This window comes from Microcebus murinus, chromosome 16 (genome assembly GCF_040939455.1).
Source record: "Microcebus murinus isolate Inina chromosome 16, M.murinus_Inina_mat1.0, whole genome shotgun sequence".
Classification (NCBI taxonomy): Eukaryota; Metazoa; Chordata; class Mammalia; order Primates; family Cheirogaleidae; genus Microcebus; species Microcebus murinus.
Genome location: NC_134119.1, coordinates 43,773,150 through 43,801,025, shown reverse-complemented (window position 1 = coordinate 43,801,025; position 27,876 = coordinate 43,773,150). Strand labels below are relative to the sequence as shown.

Sequence of the window (27,876 nt, the reverse complement as noted above, 5' to 3'; positions counted from 1 at the left end):
AAGAACTATGATTGATAGCTTTTCTGTAATACCAATGTTATGTTTCACTTAAAAGAATTTAAAGAGGCATCTTAAAACAACAAATATGCATCCTGCCCTGTCGCCCTCTCCCCCTAACATATTTTCTCTTTGTCTTTTTAAAAAATATGAGCTAACAGCACATCTTTGCCCTTGGTGTAGTAGGGCCAGCATGAAGCAGGACCAGGTGGCAGCTCATGTGCTAAGACTGAAGAGATGAGGAAAAGACTCGTGCAGACCCTGAATGTATCCCCTTGGCCTGTAAGGGTGCTATACTCTGGCATGTGAGCTACTCCTTTGGTTGGAGTAACCAACAATTCCAAGACATGGGCCATGCTGGCTTGTCTCCAGACCTTTGGTCACACTGCAGCCCTCCCCCAAAATCTAGAATGGCTAATCTGCAAACAGCCAAACCAACCATTATAGCTACTCTGGTTATCTACTATTATGTAATAAAATAACCCAAATTTAGTGGTATAAACCAATAATCAACAACTTTTTATTACGCTCATGGTTTCTGTGGGTCAGGAATTTGGACATGGGCAGGGGAGTATGAGGGGTAGAGCACCTTAACATTCCATTGGGAGATCTCCCTAAGATGTTGTAATTTACTTATATATGAAATAGTGAGAGAAATTATAGGAAAACAGTCACATAGTCACCATCTTTTTGTAAATCTCCCTGAATTTCCTTATTAACACATTAACTGCCATGTGAGTTGTATTTAACTCACGCTAGTTTTGAGCCTGGGGCCATGTGAAGCATATGTAACTCACACATCTCTTTACCTTGAGGGCCTCTTGAACTATTTCTCAAGTTACATATAACTCAAGCACAGAAAACAATAAAAAATAACAAAATTTTCATTAAATTAGAAAGGACTATTTTGCTTTCAAAGTTTTTATTCTATTTTTGTAATAAAACACTGTGGCTCCAAGGGAAAAAAAATTCTGTCTAGTATGACAAAGTGTTTTTAAAAAGAAGAAGAAGAAGAATGCCGCTAGGAGAACAAACCAAAACTCATGGATTTTTCATGAGTTTAAAAATTAAGTTACAATAGACAGCAATACAATATTAGCAGAAGACTTCAATATCTCACTTCCACAATGGATAGAAAAACCAGACAGAAAATCAACAAAGGAATAATGAACTTGAACAATGATACAGACCAAATGGACCTAACAGACATATACAGAATATATTCCATCCAACTAACAGCAACAGAATATGCATTCTTCTCAAGCACTCACAGAACATTCTCCAGAATAGACTATTTGTTAGGTCAGAAAACAAGTCTTAACAAATTTTAAAAGACTGAAATCATACCAAGTATCTTCTCTGACCAAATGGAGTGAAATTAGAAATCAATAGCAAAAGGAAAACTGAAAAATTCACAAAGAAATTAAACAACACACTTTTTTTTCTTGAGACAGAATCTAACTCTGTTGCCCGGGCTAGAATGCCGTGGTGTCAGCCTAGCTCACAGCAACCTCAAACTCCTGGGCTCAAGTGCTCCTTCTGCCTCAGCCTCCCGAGTAGCTGAGACTACAGGCATGTACCACCATGCCTATCTAATTTTTTCTATTTTTGGTAGAGAAAGGGTCTCGCTCTTGCTCAGGCTGGTCTCGAACTCCTGAGCTCAAACGATCTGCCCGTCTTGGCCTAGGATTACAGGCATGAGCCACTGCGCCTAGCCAACAACACACTTTTGAACCACCAATGGATCACAAAAGAAATCAAAAGGGAAGGAAATTAGAAAATATCTTGAGGCAAATGAAAATAAAAATATAAGCAATCTTAAGCAGAAAGAACAAATTGGGAGGTATAGATTTAACAGACTTCAAGCTAGACTATAAGGGTCTAGTAACTAAAACAGCATGGTACTAGCACAAGAACAGAGACATAGACCCTTGGAAGAGAAGTGAGAACCCAGATATAAAACCATCCTCATATAGCTATCTAATCTTTGACAAAGCAGACAAAAATATACACTGGGGAAAAGAAAGAATCCTTATTCAGTGTTGGGAAAACTGGATAGCCAAGTGTAGAAGACTGAAATAGGATCTGAACCTTTCACCTCTCACAAAAATCAAAATCAACTCATGATGGATAACAGACTTAAACCTAATGTGTAAAACTAAGAATTCTAGAAGAAAATGTTGGAAAAACTCTTATACACATTGGCCTAGGCAAAGAATTTATGAAGATGACCCCAAAGGCAATCACAGCAACAACAAAAATAAATAAATGGGACCCAATCAAATTAAAAAGCTTCTGCACAGCCAAGGAAACTATCATGAGAGCAAACAGACAACCTACAGAATCAGAGAAAATATTCGCATGTTACACATCTGATAAAGGGCTGATAACTAGAATCAATATAGAACTCAGGAAAATCAGCAAGGAAAAAAATCAAACAACCCTATCAAAAAGTGGGCAAAGGACATGAACAGAAACTTTTCAAAAGAAGATAAATGGCTAACAAACATAAGAAAAAATGCTCAACAACTCTAATCATCAGGGAAATGCAAATCAAAACCACAATGAGATATCACTTATTCCCAGTGAGAATGGCCTTTATGAAAAAGACCCCCAACAATAAATGTTGGCATGGATGCGGAAAGATAGGAACACTCATACACTGCTAGTAGGACTGCAAACAAGTACAACCTCTGTGGAAAGCAATATGGAATTACAAGTAAAGAGATACAAGTAGAACTATCATTTGATCCAGCAATCGCATTACTGGCCATCTACCTAAAAGAACAAAAGACATTCTATAAAAAAGACATCTGCACTCAAATGTTTATAGCAGCACAATTCACAATTGCAAAGATGTGGAAACAACCCAAGTACCCATCAATACATGAGTGGATTAATAAAATGTGGTACATGTATATCATGGTGTTCTACTCAGCCACAAAAAACAATGGTGATATAGCACCTCTTTTATTATTCTGGATAGAGCTGGAAACCATTCTACTAAGTGAAGTATCCCAAGAATGGAAAAACAAGCACCACATATACTCACCATCAAATTGGTATTAACTGATCAACACTTAAATGCATGTATAGTAATAACATTCACTGGGTGTCAGGCAGGTGTGGAGGGAAGGAGGGGATGGGAATATACACACGTAATGGGTGCGATGCACACTGTCTGGGGGATGGACATGCTTGAAGCTCTGACTCGGGTGGGGCAAGGGCAATATTTGTAATCTAAACATTTGCATCCCCATAATATGCTGAAATAAAAAAATTAAATAAATAAATAAATTAAAAAAAACAAAAATACAACATATCAAAACTTATGTGATACAGTAAAAGCAGTACTAAGAGGGACATTTACAGCGATAAACATTTGCATTAAAAAAGAAGAAAAGCTCAAATCAACAACCTAACTTTATACCTCAAAGAAACAGAAAAAAGAACTAAGGCCAAAGTTAGAAGATAGAGGAAATAATAAAGATATGGCAGAAACAAATGAAATAGAAAATATAAAAACAATAGGAAAAATCAATAAAACTAAAAGTTGGTTTTTTGAAAAAATAAAATTGACAATCAAAATAGCCAATTAACCATTAGCTAGACTACCTAAGAAAAAAGAGAAAAAGCTCATATAAATAAAATCAAAAGTGAAAGAGGAAATATTGCAACTGATACTATAAAATTTAAAGTATCATAAGAAATTATTATGAACAATTATACACTAACATACTGGATAACCTAGAAAAAATAAACAAATTCCTAAAAACATACAAACTACCAAGACTGAATCACGAAGAACCAGAAAGTCTGAACAGACCTAAAACTAGTAAGAAGATTGAATCCATACTTAAAAACCCCTCATCAAAGAAAAGCCCAGGACCAGATTCCTTCACTGATATATTCTATGAAACATTTAAAGAAGAATTAATATCAATCTTTTTCAAACTACTCAAAAACATTGAAGAGGAGGGAATACTTACAAAGTCATTTTATTAGGCCAGCATTACCCTGATGCAAAAGCCAGAGAAAGATACCAAAAACCAACCAAACAAACAAACAAACAAAAAGAAGACTACAGGCCAATATCCCTGATGGGTATAGATGCAAAACTTGTCAACAGAATATTAACAAACCAAATTCAACAGCACATTAAAGGAATCACACCCCATGACCAAGTGAGATTTATCTCTGGATGCAAGGATGAATCAACATACAAAAATCAATTTATGTGACACCACATTAACAGAATGATCACACAATCATCTCAATAGACAGAAAAAATGTTTGACAAAATGCAACACCCTTTCATGATAAAAACTCTCAATAAACTAGGAATAGAAGGAAATTACCTTGATACAATAAAGGTCATCTATGGAAATCTCACAGTTAATATTATACTCAATGATGAAAAACTGAAAACTTTTCCTTTGAGATCAGTAATAAAGGAAGTATACTCTTGCTACTTCTATTCAATACAGTAATGAAAATCCTAGTCAGAGCAAGTAGGGAATAAAAAGAACTAATAGCCATCTAAATCAGAAGTAAAATTGTCCGTTTGCAGATGACATGGTCTTATACATAGAAAACTCTAAACACTCTAGGAGAAAAAAACTGTTAGAAGTAATAAATGAATTTAGTAAAGTTGTAGGATATAAAATTAACATACAAAAATCAGTTGTGTTTTCTAGACACTAAAAACAAACTATTTGAATAGGAAATTGGAAAAATAATCTTATTTATAATAGCACCAAAAATAAAAACATGCTAAGAAATAAACTTAACTAAGGAGGTAAAGACTTGTATGCTTAAAACTATAAAACATGATGAAAGAAATTAAAGACACAACAAATGGAAAGACATCCATGTTTACAGATTAGAAGATTTAATGTTAATAAAATGTCCATACTACCCAAAGGGATCTGCAGATTCAATGAAATCCCTATCAAAATCTCACTAGTATTTTTTTCCAAAAAAGAAAAACAATACTAAAATGCACATGGAACCACAAAAAAACCCAGAGTAGCCAAAATAATCTTGAGAAAAAAGAGCAAGGTTGTAGGCATCATACTTTCTGATTTCAAAATATATTACAAAGCTACACTAACCAAAACGGTAGCATAAAGAGGGATATACTGACAAATGGAATAGAATAGAAAGCCCAGAAATGAGTCTATGAATATATACCTTCACCTGATTTTTGATAAGGGTGAGAAGAATACATAACAGAGAAAAGATATTCTCTTTTACAAATGGTGTTGGGAAATCTGGAAATCCATATGTAAAAGAATAAAGCTGCATCCTTATCTTACATCATGCAATAAAATCAACTCAAAATGAATTAAAGATTTAAATGTAATACCTGAAAATATCAAACTACTAGAAGAAAAGAGAAAAAGCTTCATGACTGTGGTCTTGGCAATGATTTCACAGATATAATATCAAAAGCACAGGCAACAAAAGCAAAAATAGACAAGTGGAACTATGTCAAGCTAAAAAGTTTCCTCACAGGCCGGGCGCGGTGGCTCACGCCTGTAATCCTAGCACTTTGGGAGGCCGAGGCGGGCGGATCGCTCAAGGTCAGGAGTTCGAAACCAGCCTGAGCAAGACCCCGTCTCTACCAAAAATAAAAAAAGAAATTAATTGACCAACTAAAAATATATATACAAAAAATTAGCCGGGCATGGTGGCGCATGCCTGTAGTCCCAGCTACTCGGGAGGCTGAGGCAGTAGGATCGCTGAGCCCAGGAGATTGAGGTTGCTGTGAGCCAGGCTGACGCCACGGCACTCACTCTAGCCTGGGCAACAAAGCGAGACTCTGTCTCAAAAAAAAAAAAAAAAAAAAAAAAAAAGAAAAGAAAAAAGTTTCCTCACAGCAAAGGAAAAAATTAACAGAGTGTAAAAGCAACCTATTGAATGGAAGAAAATATTTGCAAACCATATTACATAAGAGTTTAATTTCCAAAATATATAAGGAACTCATACAACTCAATAGCATAAAAAAAAAACAAAACCTAATAACTCAATTAAAAGATGGGCTAAGACTTGAATATATATTTCTCCAATGTCTCCCTAAAACATAAAAATGGCCAACAAGTATATGAAAAGATGCTCAATGTCACTAATCATCAGGGAAATGCAAATCAAAACTACAATGAGATATCACTTCATACTTGTTAGGATGGCTATTATCAAAAAGAATAAAAGACAACAAGTATTGGCAAAGAGGTGGAGAAAGTGGAACTCTTGAACACTGTTGATAGGAATGCAAAATGGTACGGATGCTATGGAAAACAATACAGAGATTCCTCTAAAAATTAAAAATAGAACTACCATATGATCCAACAACCCTACTTCTAGCTATTTATCCAAAAGAACTGAAATTATATTTCAAAGAGATATTATCACTATAATGTCTATTGTAGCATTACTCACAATAGCCAAGATGTGGGAACAACCTAAATGTTCATCAGTGGATGAATGGATAAAGAAAATATCTTTATGATATATACATAAATGATGGAATATTATTCTGTCTTTAAAAAGAAGTAAATTCTTACACATGCTGTAACATAGATGAACTCTGAAGACATTATGCCAAGTGAAATAAGCTAGACATATAAGTTTTTGCTTATGTATCTTCAAGCTCACTGATTCATTTCTCTACCATGTCCAATCTACTGATATGCCCATTGCAGTCTTTAATTTGCTACAGTGTTTTTCACTTCTAGCATTTCCTTTTGGTTCTTTATTATAGTTTCCATCTTTCTGCTTACATTACCCATCTGTTTTTGCAGATTATCCTCTTTTTCCATTAGAGCCCCAGCTTACTAATCATAGTTATTTTAAATTCACAGTCTGATAAGTCCAAGATCTGCCATATGAAAGTCTGGTTCTAATGCATGCTCTGTCTATTCAAACTGTGATTTTTGCCTTCTAGTATGCCTTGTAATTATTTCTTGAAAACTGAACATGAGGTACTAGGTAAATAGCACTTTAGAGTGAATATGTAAACAGGCCTTCAGGGTGAGGTTTTATGTTCATTTGGCTTCTATTAGGCTGTGTTTATTGTGGCTGTAAATGTAGGTATCAGAAGCTAAAATTTCTTAGGGTGCCCTTGATTTTTTCTCTATGTTACCTTTGGGTTTCCTCAGAGATGACTTCTTAACTAAGGTCTGAGGCATATGGTTCATTCCATGTATTTTCCTATTATTATACAGGAGCCCTATTGATGTGGTGATAAGGTATGCGGTAGAGGAAACATTCTATAGTCCTAGGATTAGGTGTCAATCTTTTAGTGACCTGTGCTTGTGGGCTGTGACTTTCACAAGTGCTTTTCAGTCCCAACCCTTTCCTTTGCTCCATGTCATCCATGTTCTTCTAAGGGAGGCCAGCAGCCCATGCTGAGAAGGCGGCAAAAGCTGGGGAACTGAGTTCATTCAAGTTGGCCCATGGAGATTTTTTTAACATCTCCGGTACAGACACCAAGTGACAATGACTGTGATTACTGCCTACCTTGCTGACAATCAAGTCTCAGGACTATGACCTTCTTAGAAACCTAGCTTGGACTTTTAAAAATTTAAACTAAAATAAGGATAGGGAAGTCATAGATTTTTCAGAACAAAATAAGTAAGCTAACAGGAGAGGCACAGGCGATACTGGGGAATGAAGTGCCAGGCAGAAAAAAAGGGGATACCTTGATGGCCACACCTAATAGCACTGGGTTATTTTTCCAGAAGTATAATGCACAACCTTACTTTGGGAACAAAGGCCAGAATCTATGTGGTAGCAAGAAAAGGATCAGGGGCTACCTGTGTTGAGGGGGCAGGGGTCATGTCCAGAAAAAACAAGTGACTGCGCTGATGAAAACAGACATGAAAGCCTAATAGCATCTGAAGGAATGCTGAATTTGTAAATACGCTTCCAGTTCCTCATAAAGTAACCTTAGGGTAAATTCTAAAAGAATACAGTATGAACCCATTATTCTAGGCAAGTGATCTCCAGCAGCAAGTCTTTCTCAGATGCAATAACTTCTTTCCTACATTTAACTTTGAAGAGGAGCTAAATTAAAATCACTGGATGGGAGTCAATCTATGTGATCACATTTTTATGACCTTGAGAACCAAGGCTTTCATTTGACTTAGTTTAAAAGGCAACATTACATTCTGTTTTCAGTCACACCCCAGGGGGAGAGAGAACAAAGCAACTTTGCAAGTAGTTTGTTAAAGCCTAAAGAAAAGCACATAGCACTTTATTGGCCTTTTTGAGGCTGCAAGGCCAAAAATCAATATAGATGGAGCAAAAGATCAAATTGCCACTGCTTAGTTTTCTGTTTTCTTTTTCTAATTAAAGAATCTAATTTGCTTCTTGAGCTTCCTTTTTAACCTTATAAAATATTATCCTCTAGCTTTCTAGAGTTACTGGGAGACAGCACACAGGACCAGTTAACAACACTGACTCTGGACCCAGGGGGCCAGTTCAAAGTGCACTGAGCCATTTTCTGACTTGGGATAAGTTAACTCTCTGTACCCCAGTTTCCCCATCTGTTAAATGGTGATGATAATAGGATTAAATGATATAAATAAAGGTCTGACAACAGTGCCTAGCATGAAATCAGTACTATCAAAGGCTATTTCATCATTATGATTATGATTTGGGTGGTAGAACACAGAAATTAAGAGCATGAGTTCTGGCACCAGACTGTCAGTTCGGACCCTAGCTGCATCTCGGACCAGATTGGTGACCTGGGAAGGTTATTTAATCTTTCTAAACCCTAGTTGAAACATTCTACTTGGCATCTATGAACAACTTCTTCCTGGTTCTCCTCATTCTTTCTTGAAGCTTCTTCTTAGACTCCTTTGCTGATTCCTTCTGATTTTCCTGAGCTTGAAGGTAGAGTCAAGCCTTAGACTGCTTTCCTATTTATGTTCACTACCTCGCACTTTTCTTAGAGGTCACAGTTTAAACATACATTTATACACTGATAATTTACAAATTTATTTCTCTAGTCCTGACCTTTTTCTGAAATCCAGATTCATAAAATCCATTTGTCTACTCAACATTTCCACTTGAATCTCAAAAAGGCATTTCAAATGTAACATATCCAAAACTCCCATCTTGGTTTTCTTTCCCTCAAACATGTGCTTCCTATATGATCCTTATATCATTAAATGAGTGAATGGCTACGCTCCTAGTCACTGTGCCTCCAAACCTGGGAGTCACCCTTCTGCCCCCTTTCTCTTATAACCCACATCCAGTAATGAATCCTCCTGGTTCTTCTTAAAAACATATCCAGAATCCGACCATTCTTCATCACCCCACTGCTGCCACCTCTCCCCCAGATCACTGTAATATTCTTCAAACAAATCTCCTTGCTACCACCCTTTCTCCCAGTTTATTTTCCATTAAACAGCAAGAGTGATTCTCCATTTCCCTTGAAGTACAATCCAAAGTTCTTCCTACAGCTTACACGACCCTTCAGGATGTGGCCCAGTGATACTTCTCACTCCATCTCCTCCCTTCTCTCTGTCACCTCTTCTGATCCAGCTGCACTGATCTCTTCACTGTTGCAAAAACACCAAGTGTGCTCCCACTACATGGCCTCTGTACTGTGGCTACCTTTGCCTGGTATGCTCTTTCTCAAGATATATCCCATTCCTCTCCCAGATACAGAAGAAGAGAGAAGAAACATAAACTGAGAAATAAACAAATACGCCAGGGGAGAAAAAGTAAGATGACAGAAAACAGAGCAGGTTAAGTGAATAGAAGAGAGCATGATTTAACATGGCTTACCCACTCAACTTACTTACTTCAGGTGTCTACTCAATACTGTCTTACCGGAGAGACAGTCTTACCTTCCCTGACTATTTTATATTAAATTGCACCCATGCCTTCTTTATCAACTTAACCTGCTTATTCTTTGTCCTAACACTTTTCATACAGATTGCTTATCCATTTATGTTTCCTTCCTCCCCTCCACATGCACAAGCATAAGTGCCATAAGAGCAAGAACAGTGCCTGGCACAGAGTAGGCACACAATATTTAATGTTAAATGAATATACTATTTTTTTAGTTTTCTATAGACTTATAACCAACTAGCCTAAAACTTAGTAGCTTAAAGCAAGAACCAATTTATTATATCTCATGCTTTTACGGATTAGGAAATCAGGCAGAGATTGGCTGGATGATTCTTCCAGTTCATATATTACTGAGAGAGATCATATGGTGATATTTAACTGTGGATGGACTTGTCTGTAGAGTCCTAGAGGCTTCACTTACATGTCTGGCACTTTGGTGGGGACAACTGGAAGGACAAGGCTCAGCTAAGACTAGTGACTAGAGCACCTACAAGTCATTTCTTCAGCACAGAGGCCTCAGCATAGCAGCCTTAAGCATGATGAGACTTCTTATACGGTGGTTCATGGTTCTACAGTGAGTGTTCCAGCAAGCAAGGTAGAAACTACATGGCCTTTTATAACTCAATTTTAGAAGTCATATAACATCAATTCCACCATGCTCTATTTGGCTGAAGCATTCACAGCCCACCCATATTCAAAACAAAAGGACAGAGACTCAATCTTTTGATAAAAGAAATATTGAAGAATTTGCAGTCATATTTAATTTAAATTGTCACAACCTCATAACTCACAGAACAAACAGAGCTTTAGGCCCAGTAGGTTTTCAGGAAATTTTGGTTGAATCAAAATGAAATTACTAAATGGGATTTTCAATTATGGTACTATAATGGGAAGGGAGAATAGTCTGATTCTTTTTTTTTTTTAAATTAGTTAAGTGCAGTAGTGAGACGGGGGAAAGAGTAGAACAAGCAGTTCGATCTGTAACTGACTTTAGTTTGATTCTTTAATACAAGGGCTTAGAAAGAATAATTAATTTTAAATTATCTATGTTTTCGATACAAAAAACAGTAAACATCAAACTCAATACAGAATGCCTGTGGTGATTTTACCAGTAGAACGGACGTAGTTAAGAAAAGTATCAGTCAGTTTGAAGATATGTCAATACAAATCTCCAAAACTGAAGTGTAAAGAGAAAGAAGAATGAAAAAATTGGAACAGAATATCCAAGAACTGTGGAACAATTCTAAAAGGCATGGACACATGTAATGGGAACACCAGAAGAAGAAGAAAGAAAGAAAAAAAGAAGAGTAGAAGAAATACTGGAAGTAATAATGGCTGAGAAATGTCCCAAATTAATGACAGATGCCAAACCAGTGATCCAGGAAGCTCAGAGAACACCAAGCAGGATAGATACCAAAAAATCTAAACCTAGGAATATCATTAAAGTCCTTACTGTGAATGTCCCTAGCAAAGGAGTATCAAAATACAAAGGCAAAAACTGGTAGAATTGTAAGGAGAAACAGATACATTCATTATAGTCGGAGACTTGAACACACCTCTGACAGTTCTAGCAGGCAGACTGGAATGACACAGTCAAACTGAATAGCACCATCAATTAACTAGATCTAATTGACATTTATAAAACTTCATCTAACAACAACAAAATACACATTCTTCTCAAACTCATAAAACATTCACCACAACAGACCACATTCTGGACCATAAAACACACTTCAACAAATTTAAAAGGATAAACTCACAGAAAGTTTGCTTTCAGAGCAAACACAATACAAAATACTATAGACAAGGTGGCTTTAAATAAACAAAATTTATTTCTCACAGTTATGGAGGCTGGCAGTCCAAGATCAAAGTGCCAGCCAATTCAGTTCCTGGTGAGGCCTGCAAATGGCTGCTTTCTTGTTGTGCCCTCACATGGTGGAGGAAAGAGAATTCTGGTGTCCCTTCCTCATCTTATAAGGGCATAAGCTCTGTTGGATTAGGGCCTCACTTTTATGACCTCATTTAACTTTTATCACCTGAATTGTGTTTTGGAAGACAAGGGGGCACAAATATTCAGTCCATAATACCAGGCTAGCCAAAAAAAAAAAAAAAAAAAGACAAACATCAGAAGACATAAATATCAGAAATGAAAGACAGACCATCTTTAATATCTCATGGATATTAAAGCAATAATAAAGGAATATTAAGAACTTTATGCCCCAAAATTTGGTAACTTAGACAAATGGACTAATTCCTTAAAGGACATAATCTACCAAAACTCTCACAAGAAGGAACAGATAATCTGAATAGGCCTATATCTATTAAAGAAATTGAATCAATATTTAACCTTCCCAAACCAGGCCCAGATGGGTTCACTGGTAAATTCTATCAAATATTTAAGAAAAAATTATACCAATTCTCTACAGTCACTTCTAGAAAACAGAAGCAGAGGGAACACTTCCTATCTCATTCCATAAAATCAGCATTACCTAACACCAAAACCAGACAGACATTACAAGAAAGAAAACTTTGATCAGTCTCTCGAATAAACAGAGTCAAAAATCCTTAACAAAATATTAGCAAATTGAATCCAACAATGTATACAAAAATTATATACCATGATCAAGTGAGATTTATCTCAAATACACAAGGCTGATTCAGCATTTGAAAATTAATACATTTAATCTATCAAATCAACAAACTAAGGAAGAAAAACCATATGATCATATCATTGAATACAGAAAAAACAAGTGACAAAATCCAACACCTGTTCATTATAAAAGCTGTCAGAAAACTAGAAATAGAGGCAAATTTCCTCAACTTGGTAAAGAACATCTATTAATACAAAAACACCTATAGCTAATATCATACCTAATGGTGAGAAACAAAATGCTTTCCCCATAAAATTGAGAACAAGACAAGGATGTCCCCTCTCATCACTCCTATTCAACATTGTACTATATACCATAGCGAATACAATAAGACAAGAAAAGGAAATAAAAGGCATATAGATTGAGAAGAAAGAAATAAAACTTTGTTCACAGATGATGATATGCTTTTTTATATGTAGAAAATCCCAAAGAATTGACCTAAAAACTCCTGGACCTCAAAAGCAATTACAGCAAGGTTGCAGGAGATAAGGTCACTTGTTTTCCTATATACCAGCAATAAACAATTGGAATTTGAAATTAAAAGTACAATACCTTTTACATTAGCACTCCCCCCAAAAATTTAAGAATACATCAACAATATATGTACAAGAGCCACATGAAGAAAATGATGCAACTCTGATGATGAAAAAAATCAAAGAAGATCTAAATAAATAAAGAGACACTTCACATTCATGAATAGCAAGACTCAATATTGTTAAGATGTCAGTTCTTCCCAATTTGATCTATGGATTCAATACAATCCCAATCAAAATCCCAGAAAGTTATTTTTTTTTTTGGATATTACAAAACCAATTCTAAACTTTATATGGAAAGGCAAAAGATACAGAGAAGCCAACAAATTTAATTCAAATTTAGTTTTGAATTAAAACAAAATCAGATGACTGACACTACATTATTTCAAGACTATAAAGCTATAAAGCTACAGTAATCAAGAGGTTGTAGTTTTGGTGAAAGAATAGACAAATAGATCAATGGAACAGAATAATGAGCCTAGAAATAGACTCACACAAATATAGTTAGTTAACTGATTATTTTACAAAGGAGCAAAGATAATTCAATGAAGAAAGGATAGTCTTTTCATGAAATGGTACTGGAAAAATGGAAATCTACATGTAAAAAAAATGGGAATCTAGACACTGACCTTATACCTTTCACAAAAATTAACTCCAAATGAATCATAGATCAAAATGCAAAACTATATATAAAACCTCTGGAAGATAACATACGAGAAAATCTAGGTGACCTTGGGTTTGGTGATAAGTTTTTAGATATAACATCAAAAGCATAATCAATGAAAGGAAAAATTGCTAAGTCTGACTTTATTAAAATTAAAAACTTCTGCTCTGTGAAAGACACTGTTAAGAGAAGGAAAAGACAAGCCACAGACTAAGAGAAAATATTTGCAAATATAAAGCTGTATTAAAAAATTTTACACCTGTAATCCTAGCACTCTGTGAGGCCGAGGCGGGAGGATCGCTCAAGGTCAGGAGTTCAAAACCAGTCTGAGCAAGAGCAAGACCCTGTCTCTACTAAAAGTAGAAAGAAATTAATTGCCCAACTAAAAATACGTATAAAAAAATTAGCCAGGCATTATGGTGCATGCCTGTAGTCCCAGCTACTCGGGAGGCTGAGGCAGAAGGATCACTTGAGCGCAAGAGTTTGAGGTTGCTGTGAGCTAGGCTGAGGCCACTGCACTCTAGCCAGGGCAACAGAATGAGACTCTGTCTCAAAAAATAAAATAAAATAAAATAAAATAAAATAAAATAAAATAAAATAACCAACACCAAAAATGACGCTTGGCTTTACTTTTCTCCTTAGATGGGAACTATTCAGCATACTGCACTTCCCTTTTCACCTTCATTGGCAGGAAATTCAAGACCAATTTTTATGTTCAAGCACAACAACTCAGCTGGCACAAAGATTTGCTAAAACATAATAGCTACTATCATCACTGCTCTCATCATTATCATCAAATCAGAGATTCTAGATTCCTGTTCATATCTTCTTTATGTGTCTTCCTTTGTCCCACCTCTTCATCTTTGTTAACTAAAATTCATTCAAGTGATTTTTCTCCAGGTCCGCAACATTCTCTAAAGTAAACTGAGATACTGAACCTTTGAGGTTATAGTATTTAACTCTATAAATATGATGCTACAATCTCAGACTAATACTTAACCTTCAGAGCAAAAAGAAGAGCTCATGCTAAACAGTAAATTAAGAGAATGTGGGGCCTCAAAAGCAGTGGAGATGTCAGCAAGTTAACCAGCATCATTTAAAACCACCTTCAACCTACTCCTTGGAGAGTTCTTTTACCATAGAAAATCAATAGCCTCAAATTTGAAAACACAGACACAGAAACAACCATTGCTGACTGATCTTTTCATTCTGGAGGCATTTTACTAACAGAAATACTAAAATGTTCTCCAAATGCCCATATTTTCCAATAAATATTGGAAAACAACATCCCCAAATTCCAACATTCTTGACTTCTAGAGAAATGTTAAACAGTAATTCTATATATATATGCAACTTTTTTCCCCTCAGAAAAAGTCTGAGTACTGAGTAAGTACACTAGTTTCCCAGTTAGCCTACTGAAGTACTAACTTGTCCAATGTGCTATAAAAATAAGCCCATAAATACAAAATTAGAGATAGATACATTCTATGTCTGGTAATAAAATTTCTGATGATGTAATAATGTAATATGTATTACCTATACCTCTTTAATGAGAGAAGTATCATTACTAGAAAAATCCATTTGCTTGCCTTTCTGATAAGTCAAATTTCCCATTGACAAGAACCATTTTGGTTCTTCCATCCATAGTGCAAGTACTTTGTACTAGGACATGCTCTTAATAAATATTTCCTGAGCATCAGTTTGGACACAGACCATAAATTAAACTTGTCACCATAAATAGATAATGAATGGTAGGAGGCAATATATTAAAAGGTATAAGGGAGCTGTCTAAAAGAAAACATGTGTCTTCATATACAAGAATGCCCACTTGGCTTTTCACTGCTACCAGGACTATTGGGATGAAAGGTGGCCAGCATTCCAGCACAGTGTAACTGGAAGTTTGGCAGGGTGGGGGTGGGGCTGTCAGGAAAATAGGGTGTATGGAGGGTTCTGCCCTAGTGGCCTATGTGGCACTACTATGCCCTTGGCCTTAGTTTCCTCGTTTGTAAAAGGTGAGAGCTACCTTAGGTTGTTTACTTAGGTTTCTTCTATCTCTAAAAGAGATTTGATGCTATTAGTGCTATTTTTTTTTTATCACAGAATCAGTTTTCAACAGTTAACAAGTTTTCTACATAGTAGATATATAAAAACTTTCTACAAAGTTTTCTTCTACCTAGTATCTCCAATCAATAGTAAAAAAAAGTATATAAGAGCTTTTATGAGTTAGGTAAATGCTCAAAATGTAGAACCCTGATATTCCTATTTAACATTAGAGATTCTAACATTCTCCTATTTACATTCAGTAAAGGAAATCTAGCTTAGATATAAAATTAAAAGGACTTATTAACTCATTTAATCAGATGGTAAAAATGACACTATGGGAAGGAATACAAGGATTAAGCAAATTAATTAGATACAAATTTCTTAGTCTTTAAAGCTGAATTACTAATAAGTTTAACAATTTGTCACCTTCTATGGTATCAAAACTTCAAAATGGATTTATTTTCTAAAAGGTTGGAGAGAGAGGTTGGGGAAAATGACTTATACATTAACCAGGGATTGTCACCTAACCATGGATATAATTATAAACTGCCAATCACCATGATTCAATGATATTCAGACTTTTCTTTTCTGAAACCAGGGTCTCACTCTGTTGACCAGGCTAGAGTGTAGTGGCATCATCATAACTCACTGCAACCTCAAATTCCTGGGCTCAAGCAATTCTCCTGCCCCAGCATCCTGAGTAGCTGGGACTACAGGTACAGGCATGTACCTACCACCACACCTGGCTAATTTTTCTACTTTTTGTAGAGATGGGGGTCTCACTCTTACTCAGGCTGGTTTTGAACTCCTGGCCTCAAGCTATCCTCCCACTTTGGCCTCCCAAAGTGCTAGATTTCAGGTCTGAGCTACCATGCCTGGCCAATATTCAGACTTTTAAAGCTATTTTGTTAAAGACAGACAGAAAGAAAGAAAATTAGGTCTTATCTAAAAGACTAGACTTAAGGAACTTACACAATCATAGCTGAGTTTTCAATAATACATTTCCAGTGAAATAGTCTTTTAAAATGTCTACAATTAAAAAACGGTGAAAAAAAAATTGAATGGCTTACTCTCTTGTTGGTGAATTAGTGGAGGACTCCTTTTTTGAATCAGCAGAGCTTAGGGTTTGCAAAATACAATTATTTTTTCCAGTGGATAAGGCATCTCTTTCTTGCTCAGTGTGGATTAATTTTAAGGCCTCTATTCCATCTTCTCCCTCCATCTTGTCACCCAGATTTGGCTGTGATTCTGGACTCTTTAAAATCAGATCATCTTCACTTACAGAAACGGTGAGGTCATTGCTGCTGCATGAACTTTCCTCTTCCTCCTCTTCCTGCATTTCTCTGAAGCGTTTTTGTGACTCTGGGTCCTCATGAGCAAGATGATCTGTAAGAGAGGATATGAATAGATTACCAATTGCTAACTTTAGGGAGAAGCGAGGTAACACAGAGTGGAATCACTCATCGGTTAAAAACGTGTAGAAACAATTACAGTATTTAAAAACTTGAAAATATTTTAAAATATCACAGGAGGTTTAAAAATAAGCAAATTCACTTGCAAAAATATTTCTACATACATATTTCAGAACTCATTAGAATGGAATTTGTTGGCAAAGTCACTATATTGTTTTTGACAGAGATAAAATTAGAGAGTATATAGTCCTTATATAAGACCACTACCACCCAGAAAAACTAAATATCAACAAAAATCAGCAAACAAACTCAGCCTCTCATCCCACCTGAGACACCTTCCCCAGCAGAATACTTCTCTTGAGACCACTTATTTTCAGATGCACAGAATTCTGAAACTGATATCGCAGAGACTGGCAGGCTGGCTCTTTCTTCCTCAACTTCAATACGTTTCCATGTCAGTATTTCTCTCTCTGATCCCTCTGATCTGCGGGAACTGTCACACTTTAAATCAGTGGTTCTGTTCTCGGGACTTAATCTTTCCCATAACAGGGAATGGAGTTCAGCAGACTTTTTGCCTTCAGATAAATTACTCTTGCCGTGATGTGTGTTGCTGCCTATCTCCAAGCAATGAGTTTGTTCCTCCTCAGACAATACACTGGCTGTGACTGGCGTTTTCTCACCAATCTGAAGAGATGTCTTTCCATTTATTTTGTCAGACTTATTTAAGCACTGTGTGTCACTACTAGTTTGTACTACACAGCTGTCTGTCACATTACTGTTCTGGGCTGTCTGTTGGTGTGAATGTGGGTCAGGAATTGAAAAGTTCTTTGTAGGTTGGGAAGATTTCTGCTCTGTACTGAAATCTCCAATGCTTGAGACAGCTGACATTTGGCGGCCCATAAAGATTGTTGCTGGTTGATACAATCCTATTGACATGGAGTTAATTCCTGAGTTAATTCCCGCCTGCACCACAACCTACAACACCAAAAGAGATGTGAGTTACACATCTTATGTATGAACAATTAGGTTTTTTTCAGAAATAAAAGGAGATAAAGGAAGCATGACTACTGAAATCTATAATGTTATATAAAACTCAAGGCTTCCTACATAATGAGCAAAAAAAGTAAATACTATTTAATTTTATAACAATGATATTTTATAAAATATAATGAAGCAATTACAGAATGTATATTTTTAAAAAAAGAAATGGCCGGGCGTGGTGGCTCACGCCTGTAATTCTAGCTCTCTGGGAGGCCGAGACGGGCGGATTGCTCAAGGTCAGGAGTTCGAAACCAGCCTGAGCAAGAGCGAGACCTCATCTCTACTATAAATAGAAAGAAATTAATTGGCCAACTAATATATATAGAAAAAAATTAGCCGGGCATGGTGGCGCATGCCTGTAGTCCCAGCTACTCGGGAGGCTGAGGCAGGAGGATCGCTTGAGCCCAGGAGTTTGAGGTTGCTGTGAGCTAGGCTGACGCCACGGCACTCACTCTAGCCTGGGCAACAAGTGAGACTCTGTCTCAAAAAAAAAAAAAAAAAAAAAGAAATGCATGTTTCACATAACATCATCAGGAAAGTAAAATGATAACCCAAAGAATGGGAGAAAATATTTGTAAATGATATATCTGATAAAGGTCTAGTATCCAGAATATATATAGATGTCATACAACTAAGCAATAAAAAAGACAACCCAATTAAAAATAAGAAAAGTATTTGATACACAAATGGCCAATAAACACATAAAATGATGCTTAATATCATTACTCATTAGGGAAATGTAATTCAAAAGCACAACAGGATACCACTTTACCCACCATGATGGCTATCTTACTCCATTCAGACTGGTATAACAAAATAGTATATACTGAGAAGATTATACATAACACAAATTTGTTTCTCACAATTCTGGAAGCTAGGAAGTCCAAGATCAAGGCACCAGCAGATCTGTGGTCTGGTAATGGCTACTTTCTCATGGGTGGTACCCTTTCGATGTGTTCTTACATGGTGGAAGGATCAAACAAATGCCTTCAAGCCTCTTGTACAAGGGCACTAATGCCATTCATAAGGGCTCTATCCCCATGATCTAATAAACTCCCCAAAACCCCACCTCTTAATACCATCACCTTAGGTGTTAGAGTTTCAATATATGAATTTTGAGGGGACACAAACATTCAGACCATAGCAATGGCTATAAAAAGACAGGTGTTTTAATTTAGGATCTTTAAGATAGAAAGCATCCCTCTGATAGTTAGGTAAGAAACAGATGGAAATAAAGATTTTTAGGACTTACAGGTCCTGGGGGCTACATGGCATGCCTGGAGGCCACACACATGGAACAGAGGTCAGGGAGTGCAGGCAGGGAAAGAGAAAATGACCTGTATCTTCACATGGTAGAGGGGGGGAAGAAGGGAAGAAGGGAAGGGGAAGGGGAAAGGAAAGGGAAAGGGAAAGGGGAAGGGGAAGGGGAAGGGAAAGGGAAAGGGGAAGAGGAAGGGAAAGGGGAAGGGAAGGGAAGGGAAGGGAAGGGAAGGGAAGGGAAGGGAAGGGAAGGGAAGGGAAGGGAAAAGGAAAGGAAAAGGGAAAGGGAAAGGAAAGAGGGAAGGGAAGGGAAGGGAAGGGAAGGGAAGGGAAGGGAAGGGAAGGGAAGGGAAGGGAAAAGGAAAGGAAAAGGGAAAGGGAAAGGAAAGAGGGAAGGGAAGGGAAGGGAAGGGAAGGGAAGGGAAGGGAAGGGAAGGGAAGGGAAGGGAAGGGAAGGGAAGGGAAGGGAAGGGAAGGGAAGGGAAGGGAAGGAGGAGAGGAAAGGAGAGGAGAGGAGAGGAGAGGAGAGGAGAGGAGAGGAGAGGAGAGGAGAGGAGAGGAGAGGAGAGGAGAGGAGAGGAGAGGGGAAAGGGGGGAAGAGGAAAGAGGGAAAAGGAAAGGAAAGGAAAAAGGAAAGGAAAGGAGCACAGAACTATAATTTAACTTAAGAGTAAATGCTTCCATTAAAGCCAAAGTACACTAAAAAATAAAGAGACATAAAAGAGTAAATGCTTCCAGAACCATAGAAAGTGAAGACAATGACCAATTTAAGAAATGACACTGTTAACAGAGGTTTACTTCATTGAAAGAGAATTTACTTTGCCAAGCACTGTCAGGCTTCTTGGAACACCTCTGGGTCCCCAACGAACTCAATCAATACATAATTTAATGAGAACATTACATTTCAGTGGCCTGCAATAAATCAGGAGTAATGAAAATGTAGTCCTTAGTTATATGCAAAAATGAAAGCCTAGGGACTGGTGCATTATTCACTCATCAGGACCAAAAGTGGTAACTTGCATTTGAGGATTTGCTGAAACCCAACAGGAAGTTTTACCTGCTACATATATTTCCAGTTGCTGCTGGTTCTATTTTTAGGGAGTAGTGACTTTTTATTTTGGTATAATTTTAAACTTATAGAAAAGTTACAATAATCACAAAAAACATTTCTCTAATACTATTTATTTATTTATTTATTTTGAGACAGAATCTTGCTTTTGTTGCCCAGGCTAGAGTGAGTGCCGTGGCATCAGCCTAGCTCACAGCAACCTCAAACTCCTGGGCTCAAGTGATCCTACTGCCTCAGCCTCCTGAGTAGCTGGGACTACAGGCATGCGCCACCATGCACGGCTAATTTTTTCTATATATATTAGTTGGCCAATTAATTTCTTTCTATTTATAGTAGAGACAGGGTCTTGCTCTTGCTCAGGCTGGTTTCGAACTCCTGGCCTCAAGCAATCCGCCAGCCTCAGCCTCCCAGAGTGCTAGGATTACAGGCTTGAGCGACCGTGCCCCGCCTCTCTAATACTCTTTAAATGGCTTTACCAATTGTTTACAATTTGCCCCATTTGTTTTATCATTCTTCCTCTACATATGTTTGTATATCTGTGTATGTACATATATATATATATACATACATACACACACACACACATACATACATACTATTTTTTTCTGAATCATGTGAAAGTAAATCAAGTTACCCTGCCTCTCTACCAGTAAACACTTCAGTGTGTATTTCCAAAGCTCAGGGACATTCTCCTTCACAAAGTTCATGATCAAAATTAGAAAAGTTAACATTGATATAATCTTATTGTTTATTCCACAGTCCCTATTCAAATTTTGTCACTTGGCCCAATAATGTCCTTTATAGCTAGCTACTTTTGTTCTAGCTTCAGGATCCAATCTAGAGTCATGTTTCTTGAGTCTCCATTAATCTGGAGTAGATCCTTAGACTCTGTCATTCCTAACCATGACATTTTTTAAGAATATAGCCTGGATACTTTGCAGACTGTCTCTCAAAGTATGTTTGACTTATGTTTCCTTATGATTACATTTATGTTATGTATTTATGGCAGAAAGCCACAGAAGAATGTTTATAGTTTTTAAGTAACAATAATAATACTTTGATAAAGTAAGTTTATTCAGGAGAGAATAAGCTCCCAATCTTCCCACTATCAAACAAAATACAAAAAATAAACTCATGTGTCACATAGCGACAGGGATATATTCTGAGAAATGTGTCATCAGACAATTGTGTCATTATGTGAATGCCATAGAGTGTACTTACACAAACCTAGATGGTACAGCCTTCTACACACCTAGGCTATACGGTATAGTCCAAAGGTGGGGAACCTGTGGTCTTCTAAGTCCTTAAGTGTGGCCTTTTGACAGAATCCAAATTTTACAGAACAAATCCTTTTATTTTTATTAATACATTTTCTTCATCTTTTATATTTTTATTTTATTTTCAAAATGAACATATTTTAAATACTAAAGAATAAAATAAGTTTCAACAAAGTAATCCTCCCAGATTGACCGGCACAATTAGAATATTAGTAAGGCATAAGAGCTAAAATTGATGGCTGCTACACTCATGATTTAGTTCTAAATTCCCCCACTTGGCGCCACTACCACACAAGGCTGGTTGGTGACAGTTTATGGGGGTTGAGTATGCCAGTCTGTCATCAGCTTTTGACAGTGATATACTGTGTTTCTGTTTGAAGTGGAATTTGTGAATAGTTTTAGATAGTATTTTTAAATTCTGTCTGCTTAACAGCCCATCATGTCAAAGAAGACCAAGAGAATGCTGAAGAAAAAAACAGATTTTTAAATGAGAATTGGGAATTGCAATATTATCTTGTTTCTGCTAAAGATAAGGTGATTTGCTTTCTTTGTGATACTGCAATATCAACATTAAAGAAATTCAATGTTCATCACCATTATAACACTCATAAGGATCACAAATATTCTAAATTAGAGGGAGAGGTGTGAAAGGTTGTACTGCAGAAGGAGAACCATAACTGACTGGCAGCATGAATTAGCCTTTAACTTAACAGAACAACTTCATGCAATAGTTCAAAAGGAAAATGGATATTATTCAATCATTTTGGATGAATCAACTGATACTACTGAATTGGCACAAGTTTTATACCTCATTGGGGTCATAACAGAAGATTTTCTTTGCTACGAAGAGTTACTTGCTTTGCGCACTCTTGTGAACAGATTATGGGGAATAGATATCTTCAACAACTTTCAAGATAAATGTAGTGAAATTGGACTGAATTTGGTAAATATAGTAAGTGTATGTACAAATGGTGCACCTTCCAAGCCAGAAAAAAATGAAGGGTATACTGCACAGATAAAAAAATGTATTAACAGATCTAGATACCCTCATTTCTTTTCATTACATCTTGTATCAGCAAAATCTCTGTGCTAAAGCTATTAATACTATTATAAATTCTTATAATTTGCAACAAATTATAAGAATTGTTAACTATATTCATGCAAATGCAACAAGGCATCCTCAGTTTTGTAACATGCTAAAGTTGAAGGATGAAATACTCACTGTGGATTTGCCATATCAATCTAAACTGTGCTGGCTATCACAGGGACAGGTGTTAGTCAAAATTTTATTAATATCTCTGCAAGAACAGACTGTTAAATTTTATGAAGAACAGAATCAGCAATGTGAATTATTGAAAGAAGGTGTCTATAGGAATACAGCATTTCTGTGTGATAGCATGTCAAATCAAACGACTTGGATACTTCTTTGCAAGGCAAAACTAAGTCTACATATCATATGCAGAAAAAAAAATCCAAGCATTTAGAAAAAAGCTATCTGTTTTCAAAACACTTCTTCAAAAGGAAATTTTGGGCTGGGTGCGGTGGCTCACGCCTGTAATCCTAGCACTCTGGGAGGCCGAGGCAGGTGGATCGCTCTAGGTCAGGAGTTTGAAACCAGCCTGAGCAAGAGCGAGACCCCGTCTCTACTATAAATAGAAAGAAATTAATTGGCCAACTAATATATATAGAAAAATTTAGCCGGGCATGGTGGCGCATGCCACTCTAGCCTGGGCAACAAAGCGAGACTGTGTCTCAAAAAAAAAAAGGAAATTTTGGATGAACATTTTCCCCAGTTAGCCAAGCTCATTGATGAGCAGGATGATATATGTGAATCATTTGAAGAATATGCAGCTATTATAGACCTATTTAATAGTATACAATGAAAGGTTCACTGACTTTGAGAATCATGACATCATACTCAAATTAGCATTTTAGCCTCACTTATTTGATATCACCAAGGTACCTAAAGAACTACAGATGGAATTGATTGAGCTCTCAGTAGATGACATTTTAAAGTCATGTTTGATGCTAAGAAAAGATCCAATTGAAATATGGAAAATACAGGAGAATAACCACACCTTTAGCAACATGTGTCCAATATGCTTTCTTGCTTTTCAACCACATATTGCTGCAAATCTACATTCTCCTACCTAACCCAAATCACGATGCCCTAAGGTCACAAATGACTGATACCCATCTAGAGGATCAACTGAAACTGTGGACTCCATGCTGCAACCAAATATTCAAATGCTTTCCAACAAAAAGCAGACACAACAAAGTCATTAAAAGGTTAGCCAACTTTAAAATTAACAAATATTTTTCATTTTTTGAAATTATTAAATATAGTTAGATTTTTACAAAATAGTGTACATTTTTAAGTATACCTAATTGAAGTTTCTTGAATGTGGCCTTATTTGATTACAGCTAAATTAATGTGGTCTTGCAACATGAAAATGTCCCCCACCCCTGGTATAGTCTATTGCTGTTAAGACTACAATCTTGTACAGCACATTACTGTACTGAATACTGTGAGCAACTGTAACACAATAGTAAGTAGCTATGTATCTAAACTTAGAAAAAATACAGTAAAAATATAGTATAAAAGATAAAAAATGATACACTTGTATAGGGCATTTAACCATGAATGGAGGTTGCTCTGGGTGAATGAGTGGTGAGTGAATATGAAGGCCTAGGACACTAATGTACACTATAAACTTTATACACTTAGGCTACACTAAATTTATTTAAAATTTTTTTCTCTTTTCAATAATAAACTTAGCTTACTGTAATGTTTTTCCTTTATAAACTTTTACATTGTTTTTAAACTTTTGACTCTTTTATAATAATACTTAAAACACAAACACATTGTACAACTTTACAAAAGTATTTTCTTTCTTTATATCCTTTTTTATAAACTTTTCTCTATTTAAAATTTAAAAGTTTTTTTTTACTTTTTAAACTTTTTTGTTAAAAACTAAGATGAAAACACACATGAGCCTAGAGCTACCCAGGATCAGGATGATCAATATCACTGTCTTCTGCCTCCACATCTTGTCCCACTGGAAGGTCATCTTCAGAGGCAGTAACACACATGGAGCTGTCATCTCCCATGACAATAATACTTTCTTCTAGAATATATCCTGAAGGACCTTCCTGGAGTATAAGTATAATATTATACTTATTATAATACTAATAAGTATAATATTATACTTATTATATATAAAATACTAATAAGTATAATATTAATTTATACTTATTACAATAAATATATATATATATTTTTTTTGAGACAGTCTCTGTTGCCTGGGCTATAGTGCAGTGGCATCATCATAGCTCACTGTAACCTCAAACTCCTGGGCTCAAGCAATCCTCCTGCCTCAGTCTCCTGAGCCACTGGGACTACAGGTGCACACCACCACACCCAGCTAATTTTTCTAGTTTTTGTAGAGACAGGGTCTCATTTTTGCTCAGGCTGATCTCAAACTCCTGGCCTCAAGCAATCCCTCCCACATCAGTCTCCCAAAGTGCTCAGGTTATAAACGTGAGCCACTGCACCCAGCCCCATTACACTAAAAGTTTTCAAAATTAAAATTACAATACTCAATCTTGTGTTGGGTCCTGGAACAGAAAAAGGATATTAATGGAAAAACTGGTAAAATGAATAAAATCTTGAGTTTAGTTAATAGTAATGTATCTGTGTTGGTTTCTCAGATTTGATAAGTGTGGCATGGTAATATGAGATGTTAACAATGGTGGAAACTGGGTGAGGGATGCAAGGGAACTCTTTGTACTATATAACTTTTCTGCAAATCTAAAATTATTCTAAAATAAAAGTTTATTAAAAATATGAAAATATCCAGTACTGAAGAAAGTTAGGTGAAATAGAAGCTCTCAATTACATTCTTGGTAGCAGAATAAATGGGCAGAATCCTTTTGGAAAAGAATATGGCACAAAAAGTCCTAAACATGTTTTTTGCCTTTTATTCAGTAATTCTACATGGAAATCCATCCATTAAGAAAATAATAGAAAAAAAAAAGTTGTGTGGACAAACAAGTTCATTTACAGCATTACTTAAATCATGAAAAGTTGGAAGCAACCTGTATGACTATACAATAGGGCAAGATTATAAAGTCATAAAAATGAGGCAAATGAAGACAATCTCATAATAAGGAAAAGGCTTAGATATGGCAAATTAAAAAATTATATACTCAGTATTACCTATGTAATGATAAATTTAAACACAAGAAAAAGAAATTCACTTAAAGGTTTGTATAGGATTATGTCAGGAATATGAACATTATTATTTCCATCTTTTATTTTTTCCAATTTGACAAATTCAACCTGATTTAAGCTTTTAAAAACGGTTTTATTGAGATATTATCCACACACCATAAAATTCATCCTTTTAAAGTATACAACTCAGTTGTTTTTAGTATATTTATCACCCCAGAAAGAAACTCCATAGCTTTTAACAATAACTCCCTATCCTCCCTGACCACTAATATACATTCTAAAAATTTGCGTACTCTGGATATTTTATATAAATGGAATCATTTAATATGTAGTCTTTTTTGATAATTTCTTTCATTTTGCATAATGTTTTCCAGGTTTATCCATGTTGTAGCATATATTAGTATTTCATTCCTTTTCACGGCTGAATAATACTCTGTTGTACGGATATACCATATTTTGTTTATCCATTCATCAGATGAACATTTGAGTTGTTTCCACCTTTTGGCTATTATGTATAATGCTGCTATGAACATTTGTGTACAAGATTTTGTATGGACATGTATTTTCATTTCTCTTGGGATATATAAATGAAATTGTTGGGTCAAATGATAATCATACATTTAACTTTTTCAGGAACTGCCAAACTGTTTTCCAAAGTGATTGCACCATTTTGCATTCCCATAAACAATTATTTCAACTTTTATAACAAAAAGTGTATGAGAAACTTGCAAAAATTAACTGCTGCTCACTATAAGGTAATGCTACATTTGAACTAGCTCAATGTTTACACAGTAAAATACTGGCTCCAGTAAAATACAAGCTGGGCTTCTGTAGGTTGGCAGCTTTCCCATTTGCTGAGAGATCAGGCCCTAAGACAGTGTCTCTTTTCTTTTTAAAAAGAGTCTGTCATTTTGTTGGCGTAGCAACAGGAAATAGGGTGTATTTTAATCTTAAATTCTGAACATTATTATGTCTTCTAAAAGCAATTTCTGAGCCAGGGAAGTTGAAAAGAGAATGCTGTATTTCACATTATTGTTGACACAGGAATATTAGAAATTCAAAAGTTTTTGAGAGACAGACATTACTGCCAAAAGAAGGAGCATGTATCAGTATTTAAGGATCTAATATAATGACCAACTTTTCCACACCTTCCTATTACTTTCTGCAGTTGAGTGCTAGAGACGAATCTATAATCCAAGATTTTAGTTCAGTGCTTACTTTTCCTGTCACAGTTACCCACCTGCAGTCTTATAAAAATGTTGGGAGTTGCGGAGAGTAATAGCAAAGCAAATGAACATGATTGAAAATATTTACTGTGAACAGAAGGTAACTTTTTAAATCAGGAGTTCATCCTACTGGGGGAAACAGGAGGACCAGACAAGGAGATATCAGCAAGTTTAGAATTATTGTAATGATGTCTTAATCATCTTGAACTACAGTACTCAAAGCAAGTGAATCTTGATCCATACTGAACTTTGAAAAAAATATATTTATGTTATACTTCATGTTTTGCAAAATACTAAGGAAGTATTTGTTTTTTCTTAATATTTTTTTCACAGACAAGAGAATGAAAAGTGAGAGCATGTTGTATGCAACCCTCTGCAACTTGCTTTTCTCGATTAACGTATACCCTGGACACCCCCAGATCACAAGGAATACACATTCAATTCTGCCCGATATGTGCCAGATTATGAGGCTGCACCCCCTTCCCTAGCTCAACCATCCCTCTACACTGGTCATTCTGATTGCTTCCATGTTTTTGCTACTAAAAATAACGCTGCAACAGACAGACTATATTTTTGCAATTTTGAACCAAAGCTTTTATTTCTAG

The 27,876-nt window shown here is 36.0% G+C and overlaps 1 protein-coding gene across 1 annotated transcript in view; it reads right to left on the bottom strand.

Moving 5' to 3' along the window:
- KIZ (kizuna centrosomal protein) overlaps positions 1-27,876 on the bottom strand; it is a 113,098-nt gene that overhangs the window by 59,777 nt on the left and 25,445 nt on the right. Inside the window, exons 5-6 of the mRNA XM_012761976.3 lie at positions 17,491-18,139; positions 16,823-17,138 (exon numbers count right to left, since the gene is read on the bottom strand). Of these exons, the coding sequence (XP_012617430.2) occupies positions 16,823-17,138; positions 17,491-18,139 (965 nt within the window). The remainder of the gene's footprint in view (positions 1-16,822; positions 17,139-17,490; positions 18,140-27,876) is intronic.